We start from the raw sequence: 19,967 nt of genomic DNA, 5'->3' as shown, positions 1-19,967 counted from the left end.
AAGTCCATTGTCAGTTAAGTGTTTTTTGATAGGACTATTCTCAGTAAGTGCCCATTCTCAAGAAGCTGACCAAATGCTTCACTGAGGCTACTTAGAATCAAAAACATTGAGATAGAAGGACATAGCCAATATTCATAACATCAAATACAAAAATGATACACACATACAGAGAGCATAATTATAACCAGCAAACTACAACCTTTCCGTAGACACCCCACTTGACCTCCTCTGTACAAGACCTCCTCTGTGCCACCATAGGACCCTGGTTGCAACAATGATCTATACCGTCACAGTTCATGTCATTAATGTCACACCTACATTCTCATTGCTGTTGATACAAGAGTCTTTTTCTCTGCAGTTCTCACTATGTGGAACAATTTTCCGATATCCTTCAGCCTCATTAACAATCCATTTCATTTCATTCCCCTATATGCTATAAAAAAGAAATTATAAATGCAGAGAAATTTTACTTAGTTTTAACTGAAAATATACTCTTCTGTTTTTTGATGAGCACTGAGATATTTGCCTAGGCTGAAATCATTCAGTCTAGGCAAAAATTCTGATTATAGCAGTCTAAAAATCTTTATTAATCTTATATGGATCATATAATCTATTTTCATGAGGCAAGAAAGCACTTCCAGAAATATCCAAACTTAGCAAAAATTGTGGTCTTAGAGAATTTAATTTTACAGTACATGTTAAACAAAAAGGAAATAGTTCTTCCATTGACCAAGTCACATTTACACTGAGGTTTGGGTTGACTTACCAGTGGTGTTCAGGAGTGTGAATTTTACGCACCCAAAGTAGCTAGGTCGATCTACAGTTTAAGTGAAAACCAGGCATCATATTCCAATAAAGAAGGACTGGGAAAACTACACCATGGATTTTGAAATATATTTAATATTCATTTTTATAACTCTTCTGTGTTGTAGAAAATAGTTTATATTTGAACAAAACCTATTATCTGTCTCTTCCAATCTGGGATCCTTCTGTAAATTCAACATGCTGAATTTTTTGAGTCATATTTTTTTTTATGTTCAGTATCTAAAAGGTCATGAAGTTTGACTTAAGTATTCATTTATAGAGTTAGGCAGGAGGAGAAGATGGACTATTATCCAAACACAGAGTCTTCAAAAAGAGGAAAGGGGATATTGGAAATGACAACCAGTTTAAATCCATGAGATTTAAATATTCTCCCCTTCTATGTACGCTGCGGTATGAAAGGCCCAGATTTTTAAAGGTATTTAGAGGTTGTGGCACTCAGCATTGCATCACCTAAGTCTCATTTTCAAAAATGATATAGACACTTAGAAGCCTAAATCCTGATGACTGTAAATTGGGTGTTGACATCTAAGTGCCTGAGTTTCTTCTGAAAATGAGACTGTGATGAGGTGTCCACCCCACAGTAGCCTATAATGGGGTTAATTGAGCCCTAGGGAGGCTGCACAGGAGGCAGCCAATTAAAGAGGGGCTCCAAGGAGCGGCCAATCAGGGCCAGGGAGGTCCATAAAAAAAGGACTGCAGGGGAGAGCAGTTTCAGTTGCTCCCTGGAGCTTGAGGAGGGGAGGACTGGCTGCCTTGCAGGCTGAAGACAGCTATCACTCTGGACAGAGCAGTGCTTTAGGCAGGGACCGGGAAAACTTAAGATAGTTCCTGGTAGGCTGAAGGGATCTGCAGACTGAAGTCCTGAGGCAAGGGCAAAGAGGGTGCTGGGGCCTCAGAGAAGTGGCCCAGGGAAAGGAACGGAGGAGTTGGAGGGGACGCAGCAAGTGGCAGCTATTTACATTTAGATATGCTGGAGGCTAGGGATAGGATACAGAGGGACCTAGACAAATTAGAGGATTGGGCCAAAAGAAATCTGATGAGGATCAACAAGGACAAGTGCAGAGTTCTGCACTTAGGATGGAAGAATCCCATGCACTGCTACAGACTAGGGACCAAATGGCTAGGCAGCAGTTCTGCAGAAAAGGACGTAGGGGTTACAGTGGACGAGAAGCTGGATATGAATCAACAGTGTACCGTTGTTGCCAAGAAGGCCAGTGGCATTTTGGGATGTATAAGTAGGGGCATAGCGAGCAGATCATTCCCCTCTATTCGACATTGGTGAGGCCTCATCTGGAGTACTGTGTCCAGTTTTGGGCCCCACGCTACAAGAAGGATGTGGAAAAATTGGAAAGCATCCAGCGGAGGGCAACAAAAATGATTAGGGGACTGGAACACATGACTTATGAGGAGAGGCTGAGGGAACTGGGATTGTTTAGTCTGCGGAAGAGAAGAATGAGGGGGGATTTGATAGCTGCTTTCAACTACCTGAACGGGGGTTCCAAAGAGGATGGATCTAGACTGTTCTCAGTGGTAGCAGATGACAGAACGAGGAGTAATGGTCTCAAGTTGCAGTGGGGGAGGTTTAGGTTGGATATTAGGAAAAACTTTTTTACTAGGAGGTGGTGAAACACTGGAATGCGTTACCGAGGGAGGTGGTGGAATCTCCTTTCTTAGAAGTTTTTAAGGTCAGGCTTGACAAAGCCCTGGCTGGGATGATTTAGTTGGAGATTGGTCCTGCTTTGAGCAGGGGGTTGGACTAGATGACCTCCTGAGGTCCCTTCCAACTTTGATATTCTATGATTCTATGACCCAGAGTAGTGGGTGGGCCCAGGTTCCCACCCCCCTCCCACCACCAATGAGGAATTGGCTAGACAGTGGGCTGCAGTTGCCACTGAGGGAAGTGGCTGGACAGTGCACTGCAGTTCCCCTGGAAGTGGGGAGAACAGAGCATGACACAGCCAGAGGGCTGTGCCATGAAGACAATGACATGGTTTGGGGAGTGACATGGGTCCTGGAGGAGAAGTGATGGCGGTGAGACACCACCAGAAAAGGGTGCACTGGCTAGCAGAGCTAATCCCCAAGACAGCCAGCCGGAGGCACCACAATGGTGAGTCGCACCCCATCACAGAGACTTAGGCTCCTAACTTAGGTATTACAATGTTGAGGGCAGCAGTGCCTAAATACGTTTAAAAATCTGAGCCAAAGTGCTTTGAAATTGCAGGGGCGGGGAGAGTATATGTGCAGCAACATTCTACGAAGTCTTTCTCTCCCTTAAAGTTATCACACAATTCACCTCTTAAGTTGCTTGTTTACAGACTCAAAAAATCTTCATGAGCTTATATACCGTATGAAACAAATCAGCTACTTGTGAAGAAGCCACATACATTTTCCTTCTCCTCAGATCATATGCCTACTAGCAATTTCCTGAAACAAGAAGTTGTTCTTTGAGTATTTTTCTACATGGACCCTGCTCTAGGTGGGCATGCGCTGTGTGTGTGATGATCAGATTATTTTGGCCAGCAGTGCTCATTGGGGCTGCCCCTTCACCCTGCATGTGCTCGCACCAATCCACATGAAGCCATAGTGGGTAAAGCAGGCCCAACCATCTCCTAGTTCCTCTTATCACCCATGGCAGCGAGACTGAATTCAGCAGTGTTGGTCTGCCAAACCATAACTCCCTCAATTAATGTTAGGATTAGTTTAGTACTTAACATTTTATTTGCCCATTGGGCCAAAAAATAAGTTAGAAACTATGAGGATACTTGGTATGAAAGCATTAATGTCATGGCCAAGACAAAGTCTTTAGACTTTAAGTCCTGCCCTTCTTGTGAGGTGGCCACTCCCAAAATGATGGCCATTCTAAATGACTTTTTGCCTTAGAGAAGGCCACCTACTTCACAAGTGCTCCATCTGTAGATCTTTCTCTGAATGGATGCAGAAAGCCTGAGATGCTGCCTGAAATTGATTATTCCAGTAGAAATTATGAAGAGAATCTCTGACTCAGAGAATTGTGAGTTGAAAAATGGTTTAATTGCTCTTAAACCACATTCAGCTAGTTCTCTGGTAAACTCAGACACTATCCCTAGCACCCAGGGGACGACAGCTACCAAAAGACCTCAGACCTCATCTAGAGTTCATGATCGATCAATTGAGGTTTCCACAGGTGAGTCAGTTGTTCCTGCTGACCATGGTCAAAAACAGCAACTGTACCAATCACCTTCCCTGGTACAATCAAAGAGTAGGCTGAGGAGTCCTTCTGTTTCCGATTTGGCCACAGTTCCTCCTTCAAAGCCTGACCCCCCAATGCTGATCAAATCTACTGTCTGATGCATGCTCCTCGGCTCTGGCCTCATGTCAGTTGAGCTCCATAATCAGCCCATCTAATCTGTACAGATTATATTGGTTTCATCCATGCTGACAATGTCAGATCACAATTGAGGACCTTTCATGTGAAAGTCATGATCTAGATAAAGAGTTCCACTCTTTTTGAAAGACTATAGAAAGACACTTTGGCCCCTACAGTATAGTCCAGAGAAGGAGGCATGTTACACCTCAAATTTTTTCCAGGCTAAGGTTAACTTCTCTTACTGTTATCAACAGGAGTCCTCAGAGCTTCCCAAGAAAAGATCTCACTGTCAGTGAAGGAGAAGCTCAACCTTATCTTCTGTTAGAACCCACACATCACCATCCCTGAGACAAGAAATAGATTCTACGGTCAAGAGTCCTGGACTGATCTATACAGATCTGTTCACCCTGTTACTCTCTCACACACACCCTGCCCCTGCACACCTGTCCCTTATCAACCTCCTTTATTTCTTTTTGTAGGATGGTACTGTACTAGAATTAAGGATTGCAGGATCCTAGAAGTTATCAAACAGGGTTATTTGGTCCAGTTTCAGGCCTTGTCCACCCATCCCCATTCATTTTTTAGAGATTCCTCTTACAAGAAACAAGAGAGAGTCATTCTCCTACTGCTCGGTGCAGAAGTTTGTATTGCCATTCTGAAAAAGAAAGGAGGATGACATCTCCAACTCAACAAATTCATTTATCACTTTGGGCTCAGGATGGTCACTCTGGCTTCTATAATTCCCTCCCTAAAACCTCAGGATTGGTTTATGACTTTTGATCAGCAAACTGCATATTTTTTATGTATGCCTTCCCCTGTATTGCAGCATTCTTTAGCTTGGGATTCGATATTGGTGAAAGGAATGAGAAGTGATTGAGTTTGCTCTACCCTTTATGTTCTTGGGTGGGGGACATGAGGATGTGAAGGGTGCAGCCACAGTCCCAGTGGAGATTGCTGGCCAAAAGAATCTGATCTTTCATGCTCCTGTGGGATCTATGTGGACAAAACATCTTGAAGCAACAGGCATTGAAATGTAAGTAACTGTTCTGTATTTTGATTTCTCTTTTTAAATACAAGTGCTTATAGTATTAACATACCATTGCTAAAATACACAATAGGCTGTTAAGGAGCACTAGGTCTTTTTCTAAGCACCACCACTTGCTGAATAATTTGATTCAACATGGTAGACACTAGAATTATTTATTAGGCCTTTTCCATTCTCATTAAGCATGGAACGTGAATAATGGAAGCACTACCTGCTGAAGGTCCACTCTTTCAACTGTGGTTTTCATTAGACCTTCTGAAACCTCCTTAGAAGTTGTACATGAAAATTTAGGAGTATGTTTTAAAAGCATTGCATAGGGAATTTCCTATGTTACACCAGTGAAGAAACACATAGTTAAATCTTCATGAACTTCTTTGAAAACGTACCTTAAAATACAGTCATTAGATTATCTGTCTGGATCACTAATTTCTTTTTATCCAAATTCCTGCAAACTTCTGTATAAGTATTTTTTGTATCAATTTGATGACTTTTCCTCTTCCACTCAGATGATAAATTGCTGAATTTCCACTGTATTTCACGTGCATTGTGTGTTAAAATAGAAGCAGTAACATCTTCCCATCATGATGTAGGAATTTTGATGTCATCAGGCAGTGGACTGGGCCATTTTAAGTGACTAATCTGTTGACTAATCCTAGGGAACCAAGTATTTAAGACTCTTAGACATAAAATTTAAACAAAACATCCTAAATGCCAGTATTGCTAATGCCGACTGGATTAAAGAAAAGATTTTGTAGACTATAATTCACTTAGAAATATTGTATTTAATGATATATGGGCTAAATCTTTTGGGCAAAACTCTCATTGACTGACTTCAATGAGAGTGCTGGCTGAGTCAGGACTGCAGGATGGAGACCTCAACTGGCATTGTCAGTAAGAAAATGTTAATGAATTTAGTCTTCAATATTTGATAAAAAGAGAGGGGTGTTGCTTACTATTCATGTAAAAACTCAGTGTGCTTAAAGTTAACTTTATTTACAGAAACCACAGAAACCAAGTTTGACTCTGCTAATGAACTCTTCCCAGCAATTCAAGAAAAACAGTAAGCAATTGGGGGCGGCAGGGGGAATCTCCTTTACTACATTATATGTTGATAGGAAATTGTAGATTTATTATGTATTTTACTTCCTCTTTTAAGTATATTTAATCTTTGGTTTTTTTACTGTAGTAGGTGAGAAAAATAGCATTATGAGAACAGAACATATAGCCATTTCACAGCAAAATAAATCTGATTGTGAAGCTGAAGATGTCATTGAATCCCCTCCTAAGCCTTTTTCCCAAGTCAAGTCCTACCCTCGACCTGTCCATCCCTCACCTGGCTCCTTTTCAAAACCTTCCCAGATGACTCCTCCTCTCCTGGGGTTTAAACAGGTAAATTTTTGTTTGTGCAATTAATTTGTTGGTTCCTATGTTGTGTTTTTCTTTTTCAAATTCATCTATGATTTTATGAAGATGGCGAGGATATTAGAATTGGAAGTCCTCAGTCATCAAGGCAAAACCTCAAACAAGTAACCAGAAATCACACAAATTTGAATAAAAAAGAATGTAAAGAACTGACAAACGAAGATATTTCAGAAGCAAGCGAACAGGAGAAAGGAGAATTAGAGGAAGAAGAAGAGGAGGAAGATGATGAGGAAGAATTTAGTCAGGAAGAAAAGGAGGATGAAGATACAGAAGATGAAGAAGGAGGTCAAGATGATTACACAGAAGATGAGGAAGAGGAATATGTTGGAAAATTGGAGCATAAGCGTGATCAAGAGTTAGAAATCTTTAACAATGCTGTTAAATCTGAAAGGGAAGTTAAAAGTGGAAGCAAAAATATACACGATGGTGGTAGTCATGAAACATGTGAAGAGGAAGATCAGGAAATGCAGGAATCTGTTGATATTCCTGTGTCTTTTATAGCTGGACATTATGAAGGTTTAAAGGAAAATATAACTGCCATATCATCTAAGATGGTAAATAATGAAGTACCTTATGATTCATCAAAAAAAGGTGATGGTAGTGAACATGAAGAAATTAATGAATTTCAGAATACAAATGAATTGTTACATACCGATGGAAATGAGAAAATCAGATGTAAGAACTGCTCTTCTTTTGAAGGTTCTGAAATGACAGCCTGGAAAAAAGGTGCATCTCCATCTGTCTTAAATAGTTGTTATATTAAGGAGGAAAACCCAAATCTAGTAGATGATATCTTTGAAAGTGATGATGATCCTTGGTCAGAGACAGAAAATCCAAGGTGCGAGAACAGAAGACAGGACTCAGAGAAGCTTAGATTTGTAGGTGATCAAAATGCTGGAAAGGAGCAATGCAAGAATTCCAAGGAATTGGGTAATACAGTCTGTGAAACACTGGAACCAGAAAGTGAGAATTTGCCTGTAAATAGCGGTGATGAAAATCTAAAAGAAGCGTTTCAACCAAGCATCAAAGTAAGTAAAAAGGGACAAACCCAATAACAAGGATTTTTACATAGGTAAAGCAGAAGATAAGACACAAGGTACTTGTATTGTAACTGAATGGTTTGAATATAGTTAAATGAAAAACCTTTATACAAGATTGATAACAAGAATCATGTAACTCAAATTTAATCTGATCTTCAGCATTGAATAAAGAAATGACTGACCATAAACTTGTTTCCAATAAAGCAGAGTTTTCATGCATTAGTTAGGATAGTAATGAGCAGCATTTTTTTTATTCCAAATGTGGTTATGATGCTATAGAAGGATGAATTTTAGACTCATTGTTCTGAAGTCAGTATAATTTGTGGCCTAAAGAATGATGCATAAAATAAATAGGGTATTATCTGCAAGAGTAATTGGGCTATGACAAAATCCAAATGTGTTACGAAAAGTAAATTGAACTATAACAGCATAAACTGAATTTTTTTTAATTTACTTTTTTTTTTAATACAAAAATGAGTAAAAGAAGGTGGTTGGAATATAAAGTCACATTTAGAATCAGAAGGTTAGTTGCGCACCTCTGGGACAATACAGATAAAGCCCATTGTTAAGTGTGTGAGATCTGGGAATAAAAGCATTCTTGGTTGAGGTGATCAAATAAGGAATGAAATTCCAGAGGAGATTAGGTAAATCTGACCATCTTTAGAAAATGCTGCAAGAACTTTTCACCATAACAAAATGATACTCTCAACATTGATACCTTCATCCAAACAAATTTGTCCCCATCCAAAAAAACAAAACAAAACCCACCTAAAACAAATGAATCATCCACCCAACTAAACAAACCCCATACCCAAGCAGAGTTTTTTGCCTCAAAAAATGACTCTGCTATTACTGTTGATTTAATGTAGCAGGCACTCAGACACTACAATAATGAGTGGGAGTATAACATCTTAAAATAGAAAATAATTTGGTTTTGTTTAGTATTTTTCTTTGGGAAGATATTTTTTATTCAATCTCTTTCTACTAGGAAGAATCATCAGAGGAGGAAGATGACATAGAACAACCACAAATTTCAAATGTTGGAGATAAAAATTTGATTTGTAGTGGCAACCGTGAAGCACAGAATCCCTCAGAAGATACTCCTGTTAGGAAAGGTAAATTAGTAAATAGTAACCCAAATGTTTTTCTTAGATTAGTTTACTGTGTGAGAGTACTAAGAAAAGATCATAATTTGCTGCCTCTGGTATTGTGAACCATGAGATGTTTTTCACTTGCCCTGGTACACTTTCAGGGAATGACTCAGCTGATAAATCACTTTGTTCTTTTGTTTCTGAAGGACTCCAAAGAGTACAAGACACACATTACACTTGAAGCACTTACACCTGTCTTGAAGCACTTATAATCTAAAAAAGGCATAAAGTAGATTGGACATATTGTAAAGCACAGAAATAGGAATAATTCAGATTTTTTATAGCCTACATTTTTAAATTAAGTCACCTCACAGATATCCCTAGCTGGGATGATTTAACTGGGAATTGGTCCTGCTTCGAGCAGGGGGTTGGACTAGATGACCTTCTGGGGTCCCTTCCAACCCTGATATTCTATGATTCTATGATATGTCTAAAATGACATTGGTGAGTTGACGACAACAATCAGAAGAGAGGGTGAATGTTACATCCAACCGTTTAGTTGAAGTTGTATTTCTACAAATTATCTAATTTCACAACCTTCAGTTGCTTTTAGATGATCAGATAGCAGCAGTGGCTAGTACTGATGTTATTTTTCTTCTGTGTCTGGCAGGTAGGGTTCAAATCTATTTTTTGATGGGATGTAGCTTCCATCACCGTGCCTTTGTAACTTTTGAGTACTGCAACACACTCCAAATCATGCTACACCTTAAAACCATTTGTAAACTGTGGCTAGTACAGAATACATTTAAGTGGAGCTACTCAGTGGCAGCATGTAACACCAGTGCTCTATAAAAATCCTTATTCAATTGAATCTTCTATACCAGTTCAGATATTTGTTAAAGTTCCTCCCAACCAGCAGATGCAGCCAGAACACTGAATTTTGGGGATGTCATCATGCCTTCACATATAAGGATTTAGGTATTTCTCAGGGTATGTCTACACTACAGCTGCTCAGCTACAGCACTGCATGTGTGCCAGCGTAGCACCGTAGTATAGATGCTTCCTGTATCAGCGTAGGAGGTGTTTCATCAGTGTAGGTAACCAACCTCCGTGAGAGGCAGTAACGAAATCGATGGAAGAATTCTTCTGTTGATTTAGCCATATTTGCACCCGGGTTTAGGTCAATTTAAGGGCTGCACTTAAGTTGCAAAATACTTCACAGCCCTGAAGGACATAGCTAAGTCAATGTAAGTTTTAAGTCTAGACCAGGACTTAGCCTTCAGTTTCTTTCTTCAGCGGATATGGCAGGTGTTTAGCAGGCTCCCACTGGAGGAGGGAAGAAAGATGGAGTCCTAAAGAAAACAGAGTGACACACTGTGGTGTGCAGCTACCTTAGCAGCACATGTGAATTATTTGTATACAGATTGAGATAAATTATGTATGCCTACTGGCTATTTTATGAATACAGGGCTTATCAGATAGAGAACAAACTAATGTGAAATGTTTATAAGAGAAAAGTAAAATTTCATATTTGTTTTATTCTGTGGATACAATGTCAGTATTAGGATTGGAAGAGGAGGAGGATACAGAATCACCCTGGGATTCAGAGGTACTTTCCATTAATATGGCTATTATGATCCCACCAATTGTATTCGATTCACTACCTCTCAAGAGTTTACTTTTATTGCATTTCTGACTTCTTCGCTGCTTAATGGATCATAGGGCTTGATGCTGTGGTTTTGAAGTACTTATGCTATATTAGGGGCTGATTAGTTAAGACTGCTAATAACCTAGGTCTCCTGGCAGTGACCCCCTCCCCCCCCCCCGATTCAATTAGTATTTCTAGCATCATATTGAATTATTAAAGAGTTTAGTTGTTTTAAATGTTTTTGAAAGTTAAAAATATTAGGTATTTAAATCTTTTTTTTATTTTATTTTAAAAAAGACAATGAAATCTTGGCCCCATTTAAGTCAACAGTAAAACTCTCATTGAATGGATTTGGGGCCAGGTTTTCACCCTTTATCTGATCTGCAAGCATTGCCTCTATAAATCCCCTCTTAAGCTGATGCACATTATGAAAAAGCTGTAACCATTGGAGCTGCACATAAACCCTAGCTATTGTCTCTTGCCTCTCCCATATCCAGAGGATAGCCCCAGTTGCTACTCAGTTCTTGCAGACTGCTTTAGGAAGAAAGGAGAATGTAGTGGTGTTTTATCACATTAGTCTCCTTTTGAGAGCATTTAACTTTTATCCTTTTAAAATATTAATCTTAAAGTTTTAGGATAGTTAGTGTTAGTGTTTGTCAACTTTTTGGCCTTGTTGGACTTTGTTTCTTTAGTCCTCCTCATAGCATTCCCTGTGCAACTGTGGGCCTATTGATTATCGTAGGGTGTATGCACAATTCCTATAGACTTGTGTGCTGAGGACATGAACATCACCTGCACCTACAGTATAGAGATACAAACAAACAATCATTGTAAAGAACTGCAATTATTATTCAAGCAGTCGGGTTTTTTTTCATTTTCTTGATTTGTTATCTTATTTCCCTACTTCATGTTACCACTTCTTCTGTGTTTATCAAGGCTGGTTCAGACATCTTAGTTGACAGAAATTTTAACTAGCATTATATTAACACTTTAATTAAAAATATTCATAAGTATTACGATTTTTAAATAGTCTATATTATGACATTCCTTTTCCAAAGCTTTTTCAGAGATATATGAGTACTATGTATAGTGGGTAGAACACAAAAGTATTTGGTTGTAAATCATTGCTGATACCCAACAACTAAAAATATTTATACTTTTTCTGTAGAAAGCAATTAAAAATGAATTGTATCCAGGTTATCATGCATATTTTTAATTAACCAGTGTGCTTCTGAAAGCCCAAGAAAACTACCAGTCAACCTGTTAATTTCATCTGCTGTCAGAACTGAAACACACATGCAGAGTATTTTTGAGGAACCAAATGAAGGTAATTTTATCATTGTATTGTTATCCATACTTCATGAGCTTTTATAGAATAAGCTTAATTTTCTATGTATTCCTTAGGAATTCTTCAAAAAAAGGAGGTGGTGGTTCTCTCAGTGGCAATAGAAAACTGTTTGTTAATTGTCATTATTAATAGATTTGGGTTTTTTTATTCTTAATAAGAGCAGAAAATGCTTTGACATTAATTCAGGAGATGATCCATTTCAGAGGAACTCTGGTAGTTTGTATGTCCTTGGCCATTGACTAGCAGCTAAAATGGGTAGTAATTGGAATGATACTCTCCTTAGTAGTTCAAACTCTATTTTCACTAGACTTGTAAATGTTCTTCAAAATCTTGACAAGGTTCATTTTTTTTATTTGTATAGAAAGTTTTTTCTGACAGAAAAGATGGTATGCGAGATTTTTTTATGGTCAAAAAGTGTTATGATTTGCTGCTGTTATATTTATTTCCTCTCTGTAGTTTTATTGGCCCAGGAGGTTTAGCCTAGGAAAGTTATAAAGAGATGGTGAGGTTTTGGCTTGATAGAATGTCTGACTCTGAATGACCTGAGATCATCCATTGTGTATTACTTGAGGACCTCATAATCTCCATCCTGAGAGTGAGAAACCTTAAGGGGGAAGGAAGATTTGGGTGAACTCCCAGAGGCAAAGACAGAGTATTTTATTTGCTTAGCATCTGTGTGTCTCATAAATGGTACTCTCAGTGCCCAGCTATTTTGGATTCATTGCATTTATATTTTCAAATATTCCACTTTCCAGAGCTTAACAGATGGTTCTAGATAGAAAGGAGTGAATGAAGTAGATAATTTTCTTGGAAATATATGATTTTTTTCATTTTCTGAATTCAGACTTTATCTATGAATACTAATTTATTTTTGAGTCCAGAAAGGGTAGTACTTGGCATCTGAGAAGTCTAGTTTTCTTAACTGTTCAAATGGCAAATGGGAAGTCTGTAGTTGTATCCCTTTTGTGCGCCAAATAATCTTTCTATAAATCACTGTAAAAGATTATTGCTCTATTCAATATTAAAAAAGAATAACAATATGAACCTTGCACAAAATAATGGTTAATAGTTACAGATGTCTTTTGATTGTTCAAGACATTTGACACCTCACATCTTGATTAGCATAATTGTGCAATACTTAATACTACCTTAGTGGCCACTTTGTTTCAGTTTATGCAGAATTTGGTAGTCTGCATGGTTAGTGGAGCAGGTCCAGCTGGACCCATCATCCTTATTCTTCATTCATTCCAGTGGTTTTGGCTGCAATTAATATTATGTGTCAGTATGTAAAGCCCTACCTGGCTTAGAGCTGGACAATTTTGGACATATCAGACCAGATTTTCTTGAGTGCTGGGGCCCTTTGGCACTGCTTAGGCACATAAAGGTGCTGTAATCTGGCCACAAATTCTCAACAGAGGGACCATGGGAGGAACTCTCTGTTGGGTGTAACTTTGCCAGATCCAGGTCTGTGCCTTTTCTCCGTGCCCCATCTGGTATAGAGTTCCAATCTGCTATGGCAGGGGTTCTCAAACTTTTGTATTGGTGACCCCTTTCACACAGAAAACCTGTGAATGCAACCCTCCTTATAAATTAAAAAAAAAATTGATACATTTAACACCATTATAAATGCTGGAGGCAAAGCGGGATTTGGGGTGGAGGCTGACAGTTCATGACCCCCCATGTAGTAACCTCGCGACCTCCTGAGGGGTCATGACCCCCAGTTTGAGAACCCCTGTGCTCTGCCAATCCACTATTAAGAATCAAGCCTCTTCTCGTTCTCTGTGCACCAACAAAATGTCTGAGATACCTGATGCACTTTTGCTTCCTGTCCCCAGAAGCGCGCTCTTGACACCTGGAAGAAACTGTTCTCATTTGAAAGTTCTGGGCTATGGAACTTGCTACTTCTGCTGGTTAGCCAGAGTTCAAATCTGTTAGCCTGTAGAGCAAAGACTGACTCTTTTCAACCCAGCATCTGCCTGATTCTCTAAACTTTGTTGGCAGTATCTGTCCTCTTTTGAATTTCTTGACTTTTCCTGGCGGGTGAACGTTGAACACAAAAGGGTAATACTTCCTCCTTTTGTAGCTACTTTTATATTGATCTCTCTCTTTGTTTTGCCTGGAAGCTAAAGTAATGGATAAAATGTTATTTGATAAAATAATACATAAACCTTAATATTTAAAATAATAAACTTTCTGCATGGTGCTCTGTGACTACGTGCTTATGAGGAGGGCAAGAACGTTCTACTGCTAAGACAGCATGTTTCTTCCTAGTTTTGTCTTTAAAGAATTCACTCTCATTGGAACATGATGAACATATTGACACAATTAAATGAAAATTTCATATCATATGTCATTAAGTTGTAGCCAAAACTTTTCCATCTTTTTGAAGGCTTGAAATCCTGTACTGCAGGGTTGCTTTGGGGAAGTCTGTTGCTTTGCATTCCCTTTACTTTGGTATGATTCTGCTAAACTAAATAAAATGTTTTTTAAAAAGATCAAAAGACAATTGTAGAAATACATGAGAGAGATTACCGTATCACTGGACAGCAGTTTTGTTGAGATGAAGTAATAGTTGCTTATAAGAACACTTGAATGTTGGTAGTATTAAAATTGTGCTGTACATGCTTTCTAACATTTTATATTCCTCGTTGCAAAAGAGAATCGAGAAACTATATGATGACTAAGGTAGAGGCTACAAGAAGTGTAGATAGGCCAGTAGATCACATGGGTATGGAAATGATTTTACGCTAGACAAAAGTTGAAGCTGTTATTGAGAATTGTATTAAAAGTGGACAATACAGCCAAACAGAAGAGTTGTTTCTGTAAGTTCCTGGTAATCAAAGCACACTGATCTGTAGATCACTAAACTGAGATAACATCATTTAGAGGTCTCTGTGTTGAGAATTTGTTGCCAGATAACTGAACTGAGATGATATCTGTACTTGCATATAACTCTCCTCCGACTCCTCCCATCTACAGAAAATAGAGATTCTTCAACACACAAACACTTGTGGGATAATCATAATAATTGTACTGTTGCACTGCTTTATAACATATTAAACTACTCCATTCCACTTTGGCTTTTGTAACTTTCCACTCAGGGAATGGATTATTGCCTTCTAAGAAAGAATAAAGGTTTTATTTTTGTACTGTTGATCAGCATGGCCTTATTACTTCACATGAATTACTCTAGCTTGGTCACTTGAAATCTGAGATGCATGATTGAACAATCTTGAGTTTCTATAATACTAACGTGCTGGTTGCTATGATATATTTAGCCTAACTAAAAATAAGTCTTGTGGAATTAAAACAATGGTTGCAAATAGTCAATACGTAGTTGTCACACAAGGTACTAATTTTGCATGAAGTTGATAACTATTACACTTCAGGATTTTAAAAGACACTAGATAATACTTTTTCCTCCTCTTTTTAGGATTTTGTGAAAAAAATCTTGATTCACAGGTAAGTGTCATTTATGCTAAGAATTTGTCTTACTAATTAAAGAATATATCATTATTTTGAATTTTATTTAATTTTTGTGTGTTGGATTGTCTATAATAGCCAAAGACCACACAAGCAATTTTAGAAACAAATGACACCTCTTCTTGTCCTGCAAAGGGAATCGAGATTGGCAAAAGGCAAAAGTCAGGTAATATTCACTACATCACATTTTGGTGTGGGATTGAGCATCTTCATTAACAAATATTTATCTTCAACATTGCTTATTTTTTTCTTTTGAAGATTTAATGGAAGAACTTGGTTTAGATGATGCAGATGATATTGAAGGTATTTATATGTTTTTTGTCCTTTTTTTTACTAACATGTTTTAATTGCAATTTATACAAAAAATGATTTACAGTCAATGTATAAAACTTCCATATTTAATTTGTTAGTATTCTTTGCTTTTAACATGCCTTGTGACATTTGCTAATTCTTTCTTGAAGAACACACAATAACTGATCCAAAAATACAGCCCCAGTTTGAGATCCTAAATCTTATATAGAGAAAATGTGGACTTAAAGGATTTTTAAGTTTGGTTTAATTTACATTGATTTGTAATGTGTCTTTTTTTCTTTTATTTATCAGCCAAGAGCTGAATTCAGGGTTCTGTGTTCCCGCTGCAAAAATTAGGTGTTAAGCATATCAGCTGAAATGGGGGAATACAAAACCTTGGATTCAGTTCTAGGCAGGTCAGTAAAAGAGAGAACTTTCATGTATTTTGAAATGCATTGTAAATAAAGTGTATATAGCGTACATGTAGTCTGTTTATGATTTAGGATCTCAAATTCTTTTTGTTTTTAAAAAGGAAAGGTACTTCAGTTCTCCCCACTTCGAATTCAATGGAGGCTAAGCTTCTTTTTAGAGAAATTTGTAAATGTATGCTTGTAGTTTGAAAGCAGAACATGTGTTAAAAGCATGAGCTTCCATTTTTCTCATCTTTTTGCAGCATGTGCTTTTTTGGAAGAAGCTAAAAGAGTTGGATATTTTATTATTTGTATTACAGTAGCACTACAGAGCACTAGTAATAGACCAGGATCCCATTATGTTACAAATGCAGAACAAACAGATAGGCAGTTAGTAGCATATTTTTGTTGGCTCTTACTGTTCATCTGCTCAGTGTTTTCCAGTAAGTTCCATGACACCTTATTCTCTTCAGTTTAACATTATCTCAAGAGTCAGACTTGAGAGAAACATTCACAGATATTTCTTTGTTTCAAAGCAGCTTTAAGCAGAGTTCATGTGCATGGAGATGGTCTCATGTCACTAGTGGCTAGATGTTTCCAGTGTCCAAGGGGCCTAGGAGCACCTATTTCATTACTCTGTAAATCTGTGGGGGAAGGGAAATGTACTGCATTTGCCAAGCCTGTAAAAGACAGAACAAAGAAGATACTGTGATGCATAAGGATTCACACAGGCCAGTAAAGAGTTCAGTAAGGAGTTGGATCTCTGGGTACCTTAAATGCTATGCTGTTGTGGCTCACAGCCCTGACACCAACAGCCAGTATACAAGCATACAACTAGTTTCCACCACCCAGTTACGCTTTTCTGGGGAACCTCAACAACCCTTCCATACCTGAGTTCTTCCCCAAAAATGTCTGTCTGTCTTGTTTGACTTCTCATTTCTGGTATTCTTGTGCAGCTTTCTCAGCCGCTCATTTTAGGGCTTTTTGCTTCTTTTCCGATATAGCCAGCTCTAAATTTGCAGTTGTTTGACAGTTGCTAATTTTAAACTTCCTTTATTCTATTTCCACACTTGAGATAATAAACAGAAAATAATTAAGCTGTAATCTTTCTTTGATTGTTTCCAGCCTTTTGACTTGTGAACCACTTAAAACTATTTTATTGTTGCTTGAAGTGTAATTCTCAAATAGCAACCTGTATGTGAATCCTGCTGCCTATGCCAATGTGACACTTAGGGGTTCACCCTGGCCAGTTATGGTGTTCAGTCAACATCTGCCATGGAACTCTGGGTGACTTAAATGCTATGCTGTTGTGGCTCACAGCTCTGACACCAACAGCTAGCATGCAAGTTGTACCCTGGCTTCCACTGCCCAATTTCTCTTTGCAGGGGGAACTCCACAACCCTTCCAGCCTTGAGTTCTGCCCCAAAATCATCTTTCTCTGCGGTGCACAGCCCCTCCTATTGTAGCATCCACAAAACCGTATCAAGTTCGCTGCTCCTTTAAAGTGACAGTACACAGCAGCTTATTAACTTAACTGGGATTGACAAACCTTCCACTTCAAATAAATCACTGAGTGGTTTATTGTAAAAGTAAAACAAGTTTATTAACAAAAAGACATAGGTTTAAGTGTTACCAAGTATAAAGAATAAGGTAGAAATGGTTACAAACAAAACTAAAAATATGTTTCTAACACTAAAAATCTACTTAAAATATTAACTAGAGTAGTTTGTCTCATCACTGACATTCTTCCAACATGGCTGGCCCATTCTTGAACCAGGACCCAACACACAGAGCTCAAAGTGTTTGGTTTCTTTGACTATTTGAGTGAAGGATAACTATGGGGTTCTCTTCCTTTCTTTTCATAGTCCACTAAACTTTTAAAATGTATTCTGTGAAACATGAGCCCAGATAAAGTTTCTTTCTCCTTCAGGGGTGTAAATTCTATGTTATCTTCTCCCCCACTTTTTTGCTTGATAGTTTTGTTTACCTTATATATATCGGGATCTTCATTGTCTCTGCCTGACGACCAGGCTGGTCAGACAAACAAATACATATTCCTTTGTCCTGGACAGACTGGGTTATGCATTGTTGGTCAAACATGTTTTAAGAACATAATTCTAGAATGTATTTATAACTCTTTGTACACACTATACATATACTACACAATGATTTGGGGGGCCAGGTGTTCCCAGTTGTATATTATTCCTTACATGTGGTACCTTTTAGAGACAAATTATGACAACAGTGTGTAAGGTTTAGTGAGTACGTCAGGCCTGACAAAAGTTGCTGACACAGAGTAGTGAACCACCAATGGGCATTTTTGTCACACCTCCCCCCTGACATTGATGCAGTACAATTAGCCATTCCTTAGGCGTTGGTCCTAAATCCCCCTGAGCCCAGGTTACGGGTCACCTTTTCCCCTCCTTACTCATCCATATTTCCCCAGCAGTTGCTGCACACCCATCTGGGTCACTTTGGCCAAAGGATTCCAAGAGCATGAAACCAGATCTTACCACCTTGACTCTGCCATGCTCCCAGAGGAATCTTGGCCCACAGCTATTTACGTAGCTCTACTAGTGATTCATCACTCCCAGCAGAGTTTGGGTCACAACACCTTCCAGCTGTGCCTCAGTTTCCCTGCTTTCAGTGGAGTGCTGGCTCATAGCTATTAACCTATCTGTGCTAGGGTCCTACCACTTCTAGCAGAACTTGGGCCACAGCACCTTTTAGCTGTGCCACAGACACACATAACACTGACTCAATTTCCCCAGTGAGGGTTTATACCCCTAATCACTGAGTGTGGTCATGGCAGGTTTGTACCTTAGCCCTTGGGCTCAACCTTGTTATATCATCACAGAAAGTAGCACATCAGGAAAAAAACACTTCCCATGTTCACATGGTCGGAATAACATTTAGTGTCCATAGTGACTCAGGCTACAAGCGGAGTAACGAGGTCCACAATACACCTGGCTGTGTGCTAGCACCTGATCAGGCACATCATTATGTCCTTCCTCCAAGTTTCATTTGTGTGATTTACCCCCCTCTTCTGTTCAAGCCACCTATGTTTGTCCTGGTCAGTAAGCTTCTGTTGCTCCAGCTCTGTCTCCTCACTCTGACACACTTTGAGGTTTGTGGTGAGAAACTTATTTGAAGAAAAGACTAGTTTAAGTTGAAATTCAGTTGTAGAAGCATATTTTTACTTGTTATTTTTTGTAGCCGTTTCTAACCTTGTTCCTTATACTTGGTATCACTTAAACCAGGGATCGGCAACCTTTGGCACGCGACGTGTCAGGGAAATCTGCTGGCGGGCCGGGGCGGTTTGTTTACCTGCAGTGTCTGCAGGTTCGGCCGATTGCAGCTCCCACTGGCCGCGGTTTGCAGCGGATTTCCCTGACGGGCCGCATGCCAAAGGTTGCCAATCACTGACTTAAACCTATGTCTCTTTGTTAATAAGCTTGTTTTACATTTGCCATAAACCAGCTCAGTGCTTTGCTTGTTTGTCAACTCCAGTTAAGTTAATAAGTAGGGCTGTCGATTAATCGCAGTTAACTCACTTGATTAACTCAAAAAATTAGTCATGATTAATGCAAGTATTTGTAATAAAAATAACTATAAAGTGAGCACCATACACTTTGTATTGTGTGCTGTAATTGAAATCAATATATTTGAAATGTAGAAAACAGCCAAAAATATTTAAATAAATGGTATTCTACTACTGTTTAACAGCGCGATTAATTTTTTTAATCACTTGACAGCCCTATTAATAAGCTGCTGTGTACTGTCTCTTTAAAGGAGCAGCAAACTTGATAAGATTTGTGAATGCCACGGTAAGAGGGTCTGAGCACTATAGAGAAAGATGTTTTGGGGGCAGAACTCAGGGCTGAAAAGATTTTCGATGTCCCCTGTAAAGTGTAATTGGGCAGTAGAATCCAGGGTGTGACCTGCTTGCTTGTATGCTAGCTGTTGGTGTCAGGGCTGTGAGCCACAACAGCATAACATTTAAGGTACCCAGAGTTCC

At 38.7% G+C, this 19,967-nt stretch overlaps 1 protein-coding gene across 2 annotated transcripts in view; it reads left to right on the top strand.

The window, feature by feature from the left end:
* The window catches only part of ANKRD26 (ankyrin repeat domain containing 26), a 188,923-nt gene that overhangs the window by 46,684 nt on the left and 122,272 nt on the right, over nt 1-19,967 (top strand). Inside the window, exons 10-17 of one of the 2 annotated variants that reach the window (XM_084616689.1) lie at nt 6,216-6,276; nt 6,687-7,666; nt 8,667-8,793; nt 10,329-10,378; nt 11,642-11,744; nt 15,199-15,227; nt 15,327-15,414; nt 15,507-15,551. In XM_084616689.1, the coding sequence (XP_084472815.1) occupies nt 6,216-6,276; nt 6,687-7,666; nt 8,667-8,793; nt 10,329-10,378; nt 11,642-11,744; nt 15,199-15,227; nt 15,327-15,414; nt 15,507-15,551 (1,483 nt within the window). Of the gene's footprint in view, nt 1-6,215; nt 6,277-6,402; nt 6,606-6,686; nt 7,667-8,666; nt 8,794-10,328; nt 10,379-11,641; nt 11,745-15,198; nt 15,228-15,326; nt 15,415-15,506; nt 15,552-19,967 lie in introns of both variants that reach the window. The other variant, XM_084616690.1, reaches the window with a different exon arrangement.

The sequence above is a fragment of the Lepidochelys olivacea genome (assembly GCF_965140295.1).
Source record: "Lepidochelys olivacea isolate rLepOli2 genome assembly, chromosome: 1".
Classification (NCBI taxonomy): domain Eukaryota; kingdom Metazoa; phylum Chordata; order Testudines; family Cheloniidae; genus Lepidochelys; species Lepidochelys olivacea.
This window is presented reverse-complemented; position numbering and strand designations above follow the sequence as displayed.